Here is a 12,576-nt window from a genome sequence, read left to right as displayed (position 1 = left end):
CACTAGAGCAGGTTGCTCCAAGCCCCTGTGTCCAACCTGGCCTTGAACACTGCCAGGGATGCGGCAGCCACAGCTCCTCTGGGCACCCTGTACCAGTGTCTCAGCACCCTCACAGGGAAGAGCTTCTGCCTAAGAGCTCAGCTCAGTCTCCCCTCTGGCAGGTTAAAGCCATTCCCCATAGTCCTGTCACTACATTTCCTTGTAAAAAGTACCTCTCCAGATTTCTTGTTGTCCCTTTTAGGTACTGGCAGACTGTGATAAGGTCTGTCCAGAGCCATCTCTTCTCAAGGCTGAACAACCCAACTATCTCAGACTATCTTCACAGGAGAGGTTCTCTAGCCCCCTGCTGCATCACTTTCCTGTAATGACATAGAAAAGCAAGAGCTGAGCTTCAACATGCGTTGGGAGCATCTCTGAAATTACCACAGAAAAGCTGCAGGTAAATGGGAAAGCTGTAGACAGGAAAAGGGCATCAGAAAAGCAACAGTAGAAGGACGAGGAGAACTTCACACCAAACCAAGTCTACTACACATGCATCTCTCATACAACATCACCCTCTCTGAAGCACACCAAGGACATGATACATTTGCCAGTGAATTAAGAAAGCTGATGCCATTAAGAAAGCACGCAGAAACAAAAGCTGCATGTCTGCTCTATTAGAAGCAGCTAAGAGAATCAATAATTGTCAGACATTTTCAGGCCTTACAGAGCGTTTAATGGTCCTTCAGGTGGACAATGGAGTCAAGAAAACTCATTATTTCTAGCACTGGCAATCTCTTAAGCCTAGATAAATGTGTTCACCAGCATATTACACTTGGTTCCTTCAGCCTCATAGTTGTAATTTGTTATTTGAATTCTTCTCTAAACATTTTCTGATTAATATTAAATTATCCCAAGTACCTTCCACTCTAAGATGAGCCAGTAAGAAATCACACTCCAAACCTGTGCTAATCCTGAGCCTGTAACGCTGCAGCAGACAAAACAGAACTGGTCTATACTGACCTTTTTTTATCTCTTTATACATTAAGATGCTCTGGATGAAGTTTGCCTCCTTTGGCCCAAAATGTAGAATGTGTTTCTGTGCTTTGGAAGGAGAGCTCTGAGCTCTTGGCCAAACCAACCAAGCCACTGTCAGGTTTGACTGCACTTTCATAATCTCCCTCTTGAACTTCATCATTTTCAATCTTCCCATTCTCCTTGACCTCAGGAATGTCTTTCACATCACAGCTTGTTCCTGTACCTGTATCTACAGCAATCCATGTGCTTTCTTCCTATAGCACAGCAGCACTCCATAAAATACAGTCCCCCTTCCTCCGTAGCCATAATGCCCCCGGTGGCTATCCCATGCATCCCGGTTCCCTCTTCTGCCTTTTTAGTAGTCCCATTCCAATTCTCTCTCTCAAACCATAAACAGGAACGATAGAAAAACACCACCTCCTGGAAAGTAGTTTGTATCTCAAGATAACAGAATTCCTCAAGTGAATATGCCAGGAAATGGGGAAGTGGCGAAGGCTATGTTTCCCACATGTACATAATGCCCCGTTTTCTACACAAAGGCTGCAGCACAGGAAAGATAACTTGCATATTTTGGGGGTTTGGGTTATTTTTCTCAGAGCAGACAATGAGAATATAATGAAAAAAAAAGGAAAAGCAAATAACATTCACTGTGGAACACAAGAGATCAGTAAACTGGTTTTGAGCCATGCTTGCACATGAACACGGTACAGGCCAGGACAGGCAGGCAACAGGCACACAGGCAAGCAATTGTCCTGCCTCTCGGCAACACACTTCCCAGTGCTCCCAGTTTTGGGCTGAGCAAAGCTGGTCACACAACCCAGTTAAAACTCTCACTGACATAATCAAGAGCATATTGACCATGTGTGTGTAAAGGAAACTCCAAACTCTCCTCATGGCAATGTGCACATATTGAAGACACACAGGCGACACACAGGCATCTCCAGAGTAATATGCAGCCATCATTCAGCACAGAGAATACTGGCTTAACACTGAACAGGAAGAAAAATTGGACCAACAGGTAAGGAAGGACAAAAAATATGTAATAGAATGTATTTGACTGCCTGCTGCCTCACCGTGCCATGTCCCAAAACCTGCACACCATTACACTCCTGGATTTCAAAGCCACTCAGGCCATATTTTAACCCTTCACACATCCAGATTTTAGTTCTCAAATAGACTTTTGATATATTTTTATTCCCAAATTCCAGCCCTAGTGAAATCTGTACTGAAAAGCAAGGAAAATATTAGGCTACCTCCTGGACTTCTGCATAGGCAGCAGGAGTCAAACTCCGCAGACTCTTCATGGACAAAGCCAGTGTGAGAACAGGAGTCTGCATCCTTCCCGATAGATAGTAAGGGAAGCGTGCCTCAGCTATACAGTCACATACTGTGGCCCCAAGGCAGGGCAAGGGCTGAGGCAGGGGGAAGTTTGTGGATGCCATGTGTTTATCCTGAATTCTGGACACCTAGGAACACTCTTTGAAACAGTAACTTCCTGCAGCCTGCACCTCATAGCTGAGGCAGCCGCAAGCCTGGCCAGTAAGACATATCCTTATGAACAGTACACACCAGAAAGCAATACCAGAGAAAGGATCCCAATACAAAGACAGAAAATGGAGCTTTAAAAAGAGAAGCAGTCATTCTGCATTTGGCTGTGTCCCCCTGCAGGCAGGGATTACAAAGCTGAAGTGGCCTTGAAGCTGGTGCTGCATTTCAGCAAACTGGGTAAGCTTCTTACAGTTGCTTTGTGCAACTATACTCTTTGCCACATTTCAGGATGGGTTAAGATGACGTGAACCCTGTTTGCAGCAGGAAAATAAAATGCTATGAAACACAACCGTCTCTTGTTTTGTGTCAAACACTTCGCATCCGGCTGCAGTTCGCAAGCTCTTCCCTGCTTTCTGCTAGCTTCAGTGGCAACCAAGAAGAAACTGGCAAAATTGGGCAAAAAGTCCCCCAGAACCACTTCCCCACCAAAGAAGCTGAGGACCTTCCATCATGGGCAACATGTCACACAGCAGCAGGCACCCTGGGCCCACAGCTTGTGGGCACTGAGGCTGACCTGGCCCTGCAGCCTCCACCTATCCTGAGGGAGACAGAATAAAACCCAGCATCCCACATCCTGAGTATCTCAGCAAGGAGTGATCTTTTGCCAAAACACTGTGCTTCAGAAAATGGACATTTTCCCCACTATAAAAATAGCCTTGGTGCTTTGTAATCTGCTGCTATACCGTTAAGGAAATGTCTCGATGACTGGGTATCTACAAACATTCTCTGAAATGGGTTATAAAATTGAGTCTTGACTTTCCCCAGTTTCCTGAGAGGAAAAGGCACCCTGTACAGGCATTGCCTGTATATGGAAGGAGTAAAATACATCTAAAAAATCACGTTCAGAATTACCCTGGAGCCCTCTCCTCATTCTGTGGATCACATACAGTGCAGATCATAAGTGTTCAAGCTGTAAACTGTGACTGAGTTTTCATCTTGTCAGGTCTACACAGACTGGATTGGGCTCAAGCAAATAATTTTGTATGGGGCAGAGTCAATAGTCTTACACAGATTTAAACTCTGTAATAGCTACCCAACATTCCTAATTCCAGAGCTTAAGACTTTTATTTCCCCAGCAGCCCAAACACTGGAACTTTCACAATTTTTCTCTTGGGTGCTCTTTTAGTAGATACACAAGAACATTTTAAGGAATTTCTCCACTCCTTTTTTTGTTTTTCTTTTATTTCCTATAAAATGCTGTAGCTTTCTGAAAACAAGACAGGAAAAAGGCATCTTCATATTTAAGCAATCTGAGTACAGCTTTACCTACTTCCACCATGCACACAATTAGCATCTCCTCTCTTTAACGCTTCATGAGCCACCTGCTTCACACAAATGAGCACCCTAGTAGCCTCCTTTGCTACAGTTCTTTTGCTACCAGGATTTGTTTCTTTTTACTTCTTGTAAGGCAGTAACTTTATTCACACTTACTTGCTACCTACATCTATTTGGTTCTTTTTTTTTCCACCTTTGCTCAAAATGCAAGGTACTTTCTACAGTCCCTATTTTCCTGCTCTTCCCTAAATCCTCAGCACTTTGTCTTCATACTGCAAGAATCATGTATTTTTTTCTGGTGGCTCCTTGACTTTATTAACACCAGCATTATTAAAAGGACTTGCTAACATTGAAATATGCAACGCGAAATACGCACCATATGCAGGACTGATACTTGCTCAAATGAGGAGGCCCTTGGAGAGGCAAGAAGTTTCAACTCTAAAGATGCTTCTTGGAGTATGCTAAAATTGTGAAGATACTTTAAATTGAACACAGTGACAGACAGTCTAGTCTGTATTGCAGTGAGTATCTTACAGAAACAGCCAGTGCATGATAATCCAAATAGTGTGAGCAACAAATCCCATTTCTCTACCACCTGCTGTCACAAGTGAACCATGTGCACAGAGAGCTCGTCAAGTCTGCCTTCATCTACAACATCAGTTAAAGCTAAGAAATGTGTTACACACCTTTTATTCTTGGAAGAAAACCCAACTGGATTCCTTTTATTTCATTCATTTCTCACAACTAAAACCTCTGAAGTCGACTGCTACACACCAAGAAAGAATTTGGCTCCATAATATATAAGAAGGTTACTGAGCAACCTAGGATAAATTCAATACACCTTATAAACCAGTACTGAGTAAATCTGGTTTGAGTAAGAGCTGAGATCATTACTTTTTCATGCTTCAGTTCCTGTATTTGCCAATTAACATATTAACATCATCCTATGGCAGATAACTTGAACTAGCAGCCACCATAGAAAAGTACTGCTGAATGGAAAGCAAATTCCAAGGGGATTATAGAGGACAACTACTGCGATGTTCCTCTTACAAGTCTAAAACTCCTTTAAAAACAGCCAACATTATATCAGCAAAGATTCAGGGGTGGGGTGGAAACAAACCAAAAATGCCAAAATATACCCAAAAATGTCAGTCTTGCATAAAGAAGGCTTCTAGTGAGAAGCACACAGGGCACTGCCAGAAAAACTGCCTCCTTCCAGAAGTATATTGGAGGCTCTTGGTTACAAAATCTTCCAGTGTATACAGACCATGCAGGCCAAGATTGTTTCATAAACCAATCCTTAACACGGATGAAGACCATACTGTCTCTTCAGCAAGAGAGGATAAGCATAGGCAGCTGTGAGCTATTACAAACATGCTATCAACCCTGGACAAAGGTATTAGCAAGTAATTCTAGGATTTATCAGGGCCCGTATCAGTATTCATTATCAGCAGGCTATTTGCATGTTCTTTTCCCTCTCCATCACCACTCCAGCCGAGTTTTCCAGAACAGTTTCTTCTACTGCATATGTTCATAAAATAGTTTTTAAATACGTATCTGTTTATTACTGCAGTGATAACCAAGGTGGTGTCAGAAACAAGAACACACGGAACATATTCTTTCACCCAGTGAGTAGAACTCTGAACACCACATATGCTGACAGACAGGATGTATTTTTAAAAGAAAATTATGTTCAGAACAATGTAAGCAAGAAAAATGTGTGAAAAATGCAGTTTAAGTCTTTCAGACTGCCTGGAGAAACAACTGCAAAGTCAACAAATATATGAACTAAATTAGGAGTCCGGGAGTGATTTCTGTACTATGCTCCCCAGTGAATAATAAATGCCAAATTCAGATGAAAGTGAAGAACTTTTCCTGATGTCTCCACATCGAAAAATTCTTTTTCCTAACATCTCAAAAGTTAGCTCTCTACCACAATCTAGCATTATATGCCCAAACCCAACAACTGTCAACCCCCTATGAAATAAACCTAAATAAGATCATCTAACCAGTCTAACACAGCACAATACACACAAAGCTGATATTCACCAGGATGTTGTTTTACACTCTCTGACACAATGCTTAGAGGGTGGATCACAAGGAAAAGGGAAAGATAAAAAGCAGCCCAGTGAGACCCATTCACTGCTGCTAGGTAAGGAGCGCAGGCCACAAACCTACTCTTCAGGGTGGAGAGGGAGATGAAGAATCTGTTCCTCAAGATGCTACCCCTGAAACAGCAGCTCCCAAAGCACAGCCCGTAGGTCACCTGCAGCTCACCAAGCCTTTGTACAACGTCCCAAAGGGACTTTTAAACAGGCAGCTTCAAGAACACCATTGTCAGCCTGCTCAGAGGTTGCCAGTGCTCCCCTCAGATTAGTGCCTCTCTGGAAACTCGGAAACTCTGAGGAAACGTGCCCAGTTATGAACAAGTCCAAGCAAGTTCTCAGCTCAGTTTCGCCGAGTCTTTTGTAATTTGAAATGTTCCAAACCTAATTTGCTTCTAACTAGTGCCAGTGTAATTCCTGCATAAACCACTTCTGTGTCTGAATTAAGTAACCCTTCTAACTTCCCAGATCACAAACTTAGGCACATATAAAGCCTGTCAAGACCTCTGAGTATAAAAGCACCAGGTATAGATGTTATGCTTTACGTTATAACATTGAGACATTTCCCACGAACCAGAGGTTGGGGAATCCCTGCTCTCCTTACACTGATCTACTCAGACTTCACTCTGAGAAGACAGACAGATTTACCGGTGAAGCTGTTAACAGGATAGTCACACACATAACCAGTGACCGTTCTTGATACATCCCTTCTCTCTAAGAACTTTGAAGACTTCATTCCACAAATCAGAACCTGATGCACATTCAGCATCTGTAATCCTACAGAGATAATTCAAGATATGTGGTACTTGCTACAGTATTTGTAACTCAAAGAAATTTCTCATTAAGACTTAGGCCTCCATAATTTCCCTTTACAGCTTCTCACACTCTGCAGTTGAGGCAAATTCTCTTAGGCTAGCAGAAGCTGTGAGCAAGAGGTAACATGACAACCCTACAAACTACCCAGTTTACTGGGTGCCACTCCCACACACCAGGCCCACAGTACAGGGGAAGGCAGGACTGCCACCTGCTCAGGATCAGAAGTACAACTCTTGCTCTCTCTTCCCCTACACTACCAGGGAATCAGTCAGTGTTACACGGCTGACACTGCCAAGCAGGGCTCCTTGTCCACCTCCCTTCGCACCGTCACAGCAAGCACACATTTAAACACAAAGCTCACGCCAACCCCGCACCCTGTAGGACGCCTGTAAGTAAGCAGCGGTTCACGGCAGCACCTGTCACTGGCCCTGAGCACGGCCCTCCCGGGGTTCTTCACCACTCCCCGCTCCCCAGGACACAAACCGCGCCGCTCCCTTCGCAGTTCCGACCAGAAGCGTGGCCGGAGGAGAGGGCGGAAGCTCCCGGTGCCCGCGGCCGGCAACCAGGAGCCGCTACCCGCGGGGCGGGGCGTGCCCCGCGGCGGGCCCGGCGCCTCGTCACCGATCGGCTGCTCCCGGCAGCCAATCGGCGCCGGAGCCGGGCACGGCGCGACTTCATTCATTCATTCATTCATAAAAACAGAGGTGCAGCGCTGGTAGGAAGCGCGCCCTTCCCGGTCTCGGTCCCCCGCCCCACCGCGCGGTGCACGGACACTCACGGCAATCCGCCTCGTCGCTGTTATCCGAGCAGTCGTCGTCCTCGTCGCATTTCCAGATGGCGGGGATGCACCGCTCGTTCCGGCACTGGAACTGGTCCTCCTCGCACTCCTTGACGGCTCCTGCGAGACACGGGGCCGCGCCTGGGTCAGCGGGGCGCGCTCCCGCGGCGAGGCAGCCCGGGGCAGCCTCGCCGCCCGGTCCCGGCCGCGCATAAGGTGGGCCGGGAGCCACTGGGCTCGGGTGGGGGCTGGGGTAGGGCTCAGTGCGGGGCTGAGAGAAACGCGCCTCCGCGGGAGACCAGCGGTGATGCCTAAGATGCTTTGTGCAGGGATAACGGGGACCATTCCCGTGCTTCCCGGCATCGTTTGAAAGGCAGGGCGGGGGAAAAGGAGCCTGGGAATAGAAGATGGTTAAACCCGAAATGCAAAAGACAAAGACAAATTATAAAGCACAATGATGCTGGGATCTCCCGCGCGTCCGGTACCGGGGCAGAACGCAGAGATACCTGGGGACGCTGGGGGGAACGGACACCGGCGCTGGCTCGGGAAAAGGGAACTGACCCAAGTGAAGTTGAGGGCGGGGGGGATACACGGGGACAGACACACGGAGCAAATCTGCTTTGCAGACGCACGGTGCAGCGCTGCTCTGCCGAGGCACAAATCTCCTCAGAAGGGGATTAAAGGTGGCAGCTCCTGTCACCAGCGGCAGCCTTGCTTCCGCGCGATGAAGAGCGTGCCCGGCCCCGGCAGGTCGCAAGCCCCGAGTGTGCCTGGGCCCTCGCGGGTCCCAGCCCTCCCGTGGGGCACCGCACCGCGCTGTGGGGCTGCTGGAGCAAGGCAGGACGCTCACCCCCTCCCCAGGAGCTCCGAGGCGAAGCCGCCGGGGCTCGCCGGACCCACCTTTGCCTTGGTGCACGTTGATCAGCAGCAGGAGCAGCTGGAGGAGCAGCAGCCGGCTGAGCGCTGCCCGGCACATGGTGCTCGCTCGCTCCCTCGGTGGCAGCGCCGTGTGCGGGGTGCGCGCAGCCCGCGCGCCGCTCACCGCCCCGTGCCGACTGCGCGGCCGGCGCCGCCCCCCGCCCCGCCGCGCGCCGCCGCGCCGTGACGCGCCCCGCTGGGCGGGCCCCGCGCGCCGCCGCTCGGCTGGGCTCGGCTCGGCTCGGTCCCGGCCGCCGCTTGGCGCTGCCGGCGAGGGGAGCACGCACGGGGCTCGGCACTGCCAGGCCAGGCAGAGGAAGAGGAGGCGGCCGGGAACACCTGCGGGCGCGCCGCGCTGGGAGACATCCCCCATGGCCCCTCGGGCTGGTGGCGAAGGGGCCCCAGGAGAGCGGGCCAGGCCCGGCCCCGGGGCGTAAGGCGGGAGCTCCGGCTGGGGCAGATGGGCCTGCCCTGCTCCCATCAGGTGCGCGGGGTCCTGAGCTTCCCTTTGCTGCTTCAGCTATAGCGACAGAGCTGTGTGGTTCAGTCTGGAGAAGACATGGCCCCGGGGAGAGCTCAGAGCAGCTCCCAGTGCCTAATGGTGCCGACAAGAAACCTGGAGAGGGGCTTTGGACAATGACATGTGATAAGGAGAAATGGTTTTAAACTGCCAGAGGGGAGACTGAGATTAGATCTCAGGTAGAAGTTCTTCCTATGAAGGTGCTGAGGTGCTGGCACAGGGTGCCCACAGAAGCTGTGGCTGCCCCATTCCTGGCAGTGTTCAAGGCCAGGTTGGACAGGGTTTGGAGCAACCTGTGCTAGTGGAAGGTGTCTCTGCCCATGGCAGGGGTTTGGAACTGGATGAGTTTTAACATTCCTTCCAACCCAAATCATTCTGTGATTTTATGACAGCCTCATTTGTGATCCTGATTTTAATATGTCAATTAAACACGTGGCCTGGAGGCACAAATTGTGTGCTCTCCTTGTTAATTAGCATCTCCCATTGAGAGATTTCATTATAACCATACTGATGTGGTCACCTCCACTTAATTTTCTTCAAATCAGTAAAATGAGTATGGAGTATGGGAAGGGTGCACCATCCCTTCACAGCAGGTGCTCACCCTTGCTACAACTCAAAACACAGGAGCCTGGATCAGCACCTACAGAGGAAATGCTTTAAGCTGTTGGGGGCATGTTTATCGCTCTGGTTGCACAGTGCTGATGAGGAAGCGGGTCACTGTCTTTAACACCGCAGTGTTGTTCATCGAGTCGGGATTAGGAGAATTTCAGTAATCTTACCAAGAAAAGGTATTTTTCAGGAGCAACTTGAATCTAACATCACAACAGGATTAACACAATTGTATGTGGAATGTTAAGCACTAATTTTATGGAACCCAATATATAAAACTTTCCCGTTTCAAAGCCTGAAATGCCATTGGCTTCAGAACTGCTTCTCCGCTGTTTAAAAATGCACCTATGCCTTTAACAGAAATTTTGCAAGTCATTAGGCAGTAGTGTCACTAATTCGTTTGAACCATGTGAAGAGGAGAAGAGCTAATCATTGAGCTATTTCACTAGCAGCTTTTAGGCTATTAACAATTTATTCAAGCCTTTTTGAACAACTTTTCAGCATGCAAAATGTAGTGTGTGTTTGTGTTGGCTGGCTCGATGTGATAGATTGCAATAATTGCTGAAAGCAAATGAGGTATTTATAATGCATTAGGTCAAATTTCTTTCTTAAATGTGTCAAAACACAGTTTCATAGTGCTGCTGTAATTCCTGGCCTCATACTTCTCTTTCTTAAAGGAGTTTAAATTGGAAGTGACACCAGAGACAGTAACGAAGTTACCTGGTACAAGACAGGTGAGTGCACACAGCATCAGTCACAGCAGCCTTTTGCTGTCCCAGTTTTGTTTTGTTTAATAAAACCCCCAAACAGGTATTTAGGCCTGATGCCTCTCACAAGAAACAACATTAAAAGGCTTTTTCTGAGTGAATTGCTCTGATGCCACCTGCCAAACAGCAAGTTCAACAGCCTTCACAGACCAGCCATTGTAGGGGCTACCGGTAGCCTAGTACCATCTTGTGGACATCTGTGTCTCCAAGGGATTGCAGAGGCAAGAGGGAAATGAGGTGCTAAAGGGGAAGGAAATTGGGCGAGGGAAACCATTTGGTGTGTAAAAAAAATTAAATCTAGTTTTATCCATTATGCTCCATAGTTAATTAAGACTGTTAATTTACCTGCCAAGGTGTGTCTCCTTCAGGAGCTCACCTCTTGAGTTGGAAATTGGAAGAGGAGCTCAGGATTCTTCTCTCCAGACTGTGGAAATCTGTAAAGGAACAGCACAGACATATTTTGCTGCAAGCACTTCCACTTGGTGTGCATTTTAGTGTTCACCACATTGCAGAAGCCACAGACTCGCTGTGCAAGAGGAGGTGACCAATAGCATCCACACTGACTGATTCCATCCAGTTTAACACTGAGAACCTGGGCATAATGGTGCCAAGTTAGAGCAGTATCAGAATTACTCTGGCTTATTTACTGCCACCCAAGGAGCCATAGCCCTCCCCTGCCCTGTGACCACTGTCAGAGACAGCCCCAGCCAAAGAGCTCTCTCAAGGACGGATGAATGGGGGATGCTTCATATTTTTGTCATTAAAATCTTTGCTAAATTAAAAACGAAACCCAAAACAGACTGAGGGCAGAGTAAGAAGAGGACCAGTGTACACAGACTGCCACTGGGAAGTCTGCAGTCTACCTGCTGAAACTCTTCAAGCCATGGAGGCAGTTTCCTAAGCTGTTTGTACTAACACCCCCTCCATTTCCCCCCGAAAACTTCATGTCCTTCTTCAATATATTTATTTCTTCTTTCAGACGGACATTTAAAGACCTGTTCTCCTCTATTTGTATAATAACCTTTGAAAATATCCCCTGTCCATGAGCTTGACTTTTTCAGTCTTATCTTTCAACAGACAAATGTAATTGTTTCAGTCCCCTCATAGCTTTCAGATATTTAAATGAAACCTTTTCATCAAAGTTAGCTGAAGCAATGCAGTAGCAGCCACATCCTTAATGTGATGTGATGGCCCAATGCCATGTTAGTACCTGCAGTTATTTACATTTTAAAATAAAACTCTTTTCCCAAACTACTGTGAGTTTTCAGCTATAAGTACTGTCGTATGTTACATGGAACAATAACTTCTCCTGCTGCTTCTATGAAGTGAGGCACAAAATAAGCCACAAATGCAGTAGAGCATAAACAGAGGTTCGTTTCTGATGAGGACTAAGAGTCCTAAGAGTCTTGTAGAGATCCTGATTTTAACCTCCTGTGCTCAAAATGACTAACACTTTTCCCAAGCTTCCTTCCTACTTCTGGGATTACCAAACCTCCTTTTGTTTGTACCTTGTTTAATAGCCTGGTTTAAAATGTTCTACTTACTGGTTTTATCTAGTAAGATAAGTCAGTCTTTTGCTTCAAACTCGACTCATTTTACACAGAAATGTTCCTTTTACTTCCCTTCTTTTGTTTTAGGGCTCTAACTGTTTAGAGGTTTTTTGTTTCCAGTTCACATTTTCATTCATATCTGACTAAATGGTGTCTGTTGATCTCCCTTTTCTATGCTCTTATTTTTGCAACTTTTATTGTATTAAAATGCTTTGTTCAATATCTTCAATAATCTCTTTAGTTTCTTAACTTAATTTTCTTCTCTCTTAACTTCATCTTCCTTCCAGAGGACTCCAGTTCCCTAAATCAGCTGCTCAATGGGGGTTTTTTATATTTCTTTTTTACATTCATGCTCTGTACTTTGTCTATTGGATACATTTCCCCTTTCACAGCCATTGGGACTTGGTTTTTGCTTGTTTCATGCCTAAAAGGTCAATTTAACCCCATTAGCACTCTTAACATTTTCTAAAGATACCCTTATTTTAGTTATCTCATGGCCTAGTGAGGAAAGGAGGACATCATGCAATCAGATTGAAATCAGACTACAAACCCCATCAGTTTATCATCCAAGAACTGTCTCTCCTCCGAGCCAGGATCTCTTCCTTCCATAGCCATAATTCTTCTTTGTCCTAAAACTGTCACTCGGTTCTCCTCTATTCAAGCATAAGTGGCA

General features: G+C 46.7%; 1 protein-coding gene across 2 annotated transcripts in view; it reads right to left on the bottom strand.

Moving 5' to 3' along the window:
* Nucleotides 1-8,613, bottom strand: part of LRP8 (LDL receptor related protein 8) — a 190,549-nt gene extending 181,936 nt beyond the window's left edge. For both annotated transcript variants that reach the window (XM_061344787.1, XM_061344788.1), the window contains exons 1-2: nucleotides 8,440-8,613; nucleotides 7,540-7,659 (exon numbers count right to left, since the gene is read on the bottom strand). In XM_061344787.1, the coding sequence (XP_061200771.1) occupies nucleotides 7,540-7,659; nucleotides 8,440-8,515 (196 nt within the window). In that variant the 5' untranslated portion in view covers nucleotides 8,516-8,613. The remainder of the gene's footprint in view (nucleotides 1-7,539; nucleotides 7,660-8,439) is intronic.
* Nucleotides 8,614-12,576: the final 3,963 nt, after the last annotated feature.

Source organism: Neopsephotus bourkii, unplaced genomic scaffold, assembly GCF_033783945.1.
Source record: "Neopsephotus bourkii isolate Nb327-2 ecotype Australia unplaced genomic scaffold, CSIRO-AGI_Nbou_v1 NB_234, whole genome shotgun sequence".
NCBI lineage: Eukaryota > Metazoa > Chordata > Aves > Psittaciformes > Psittacidae > Neopsephotus > Neopsephotus bourkii.
The sequence above is the reverse complement of the archived record's forward strand: the minus strand, read 5'-3'. Positions and strand labels throughout refer to the sequence as shown.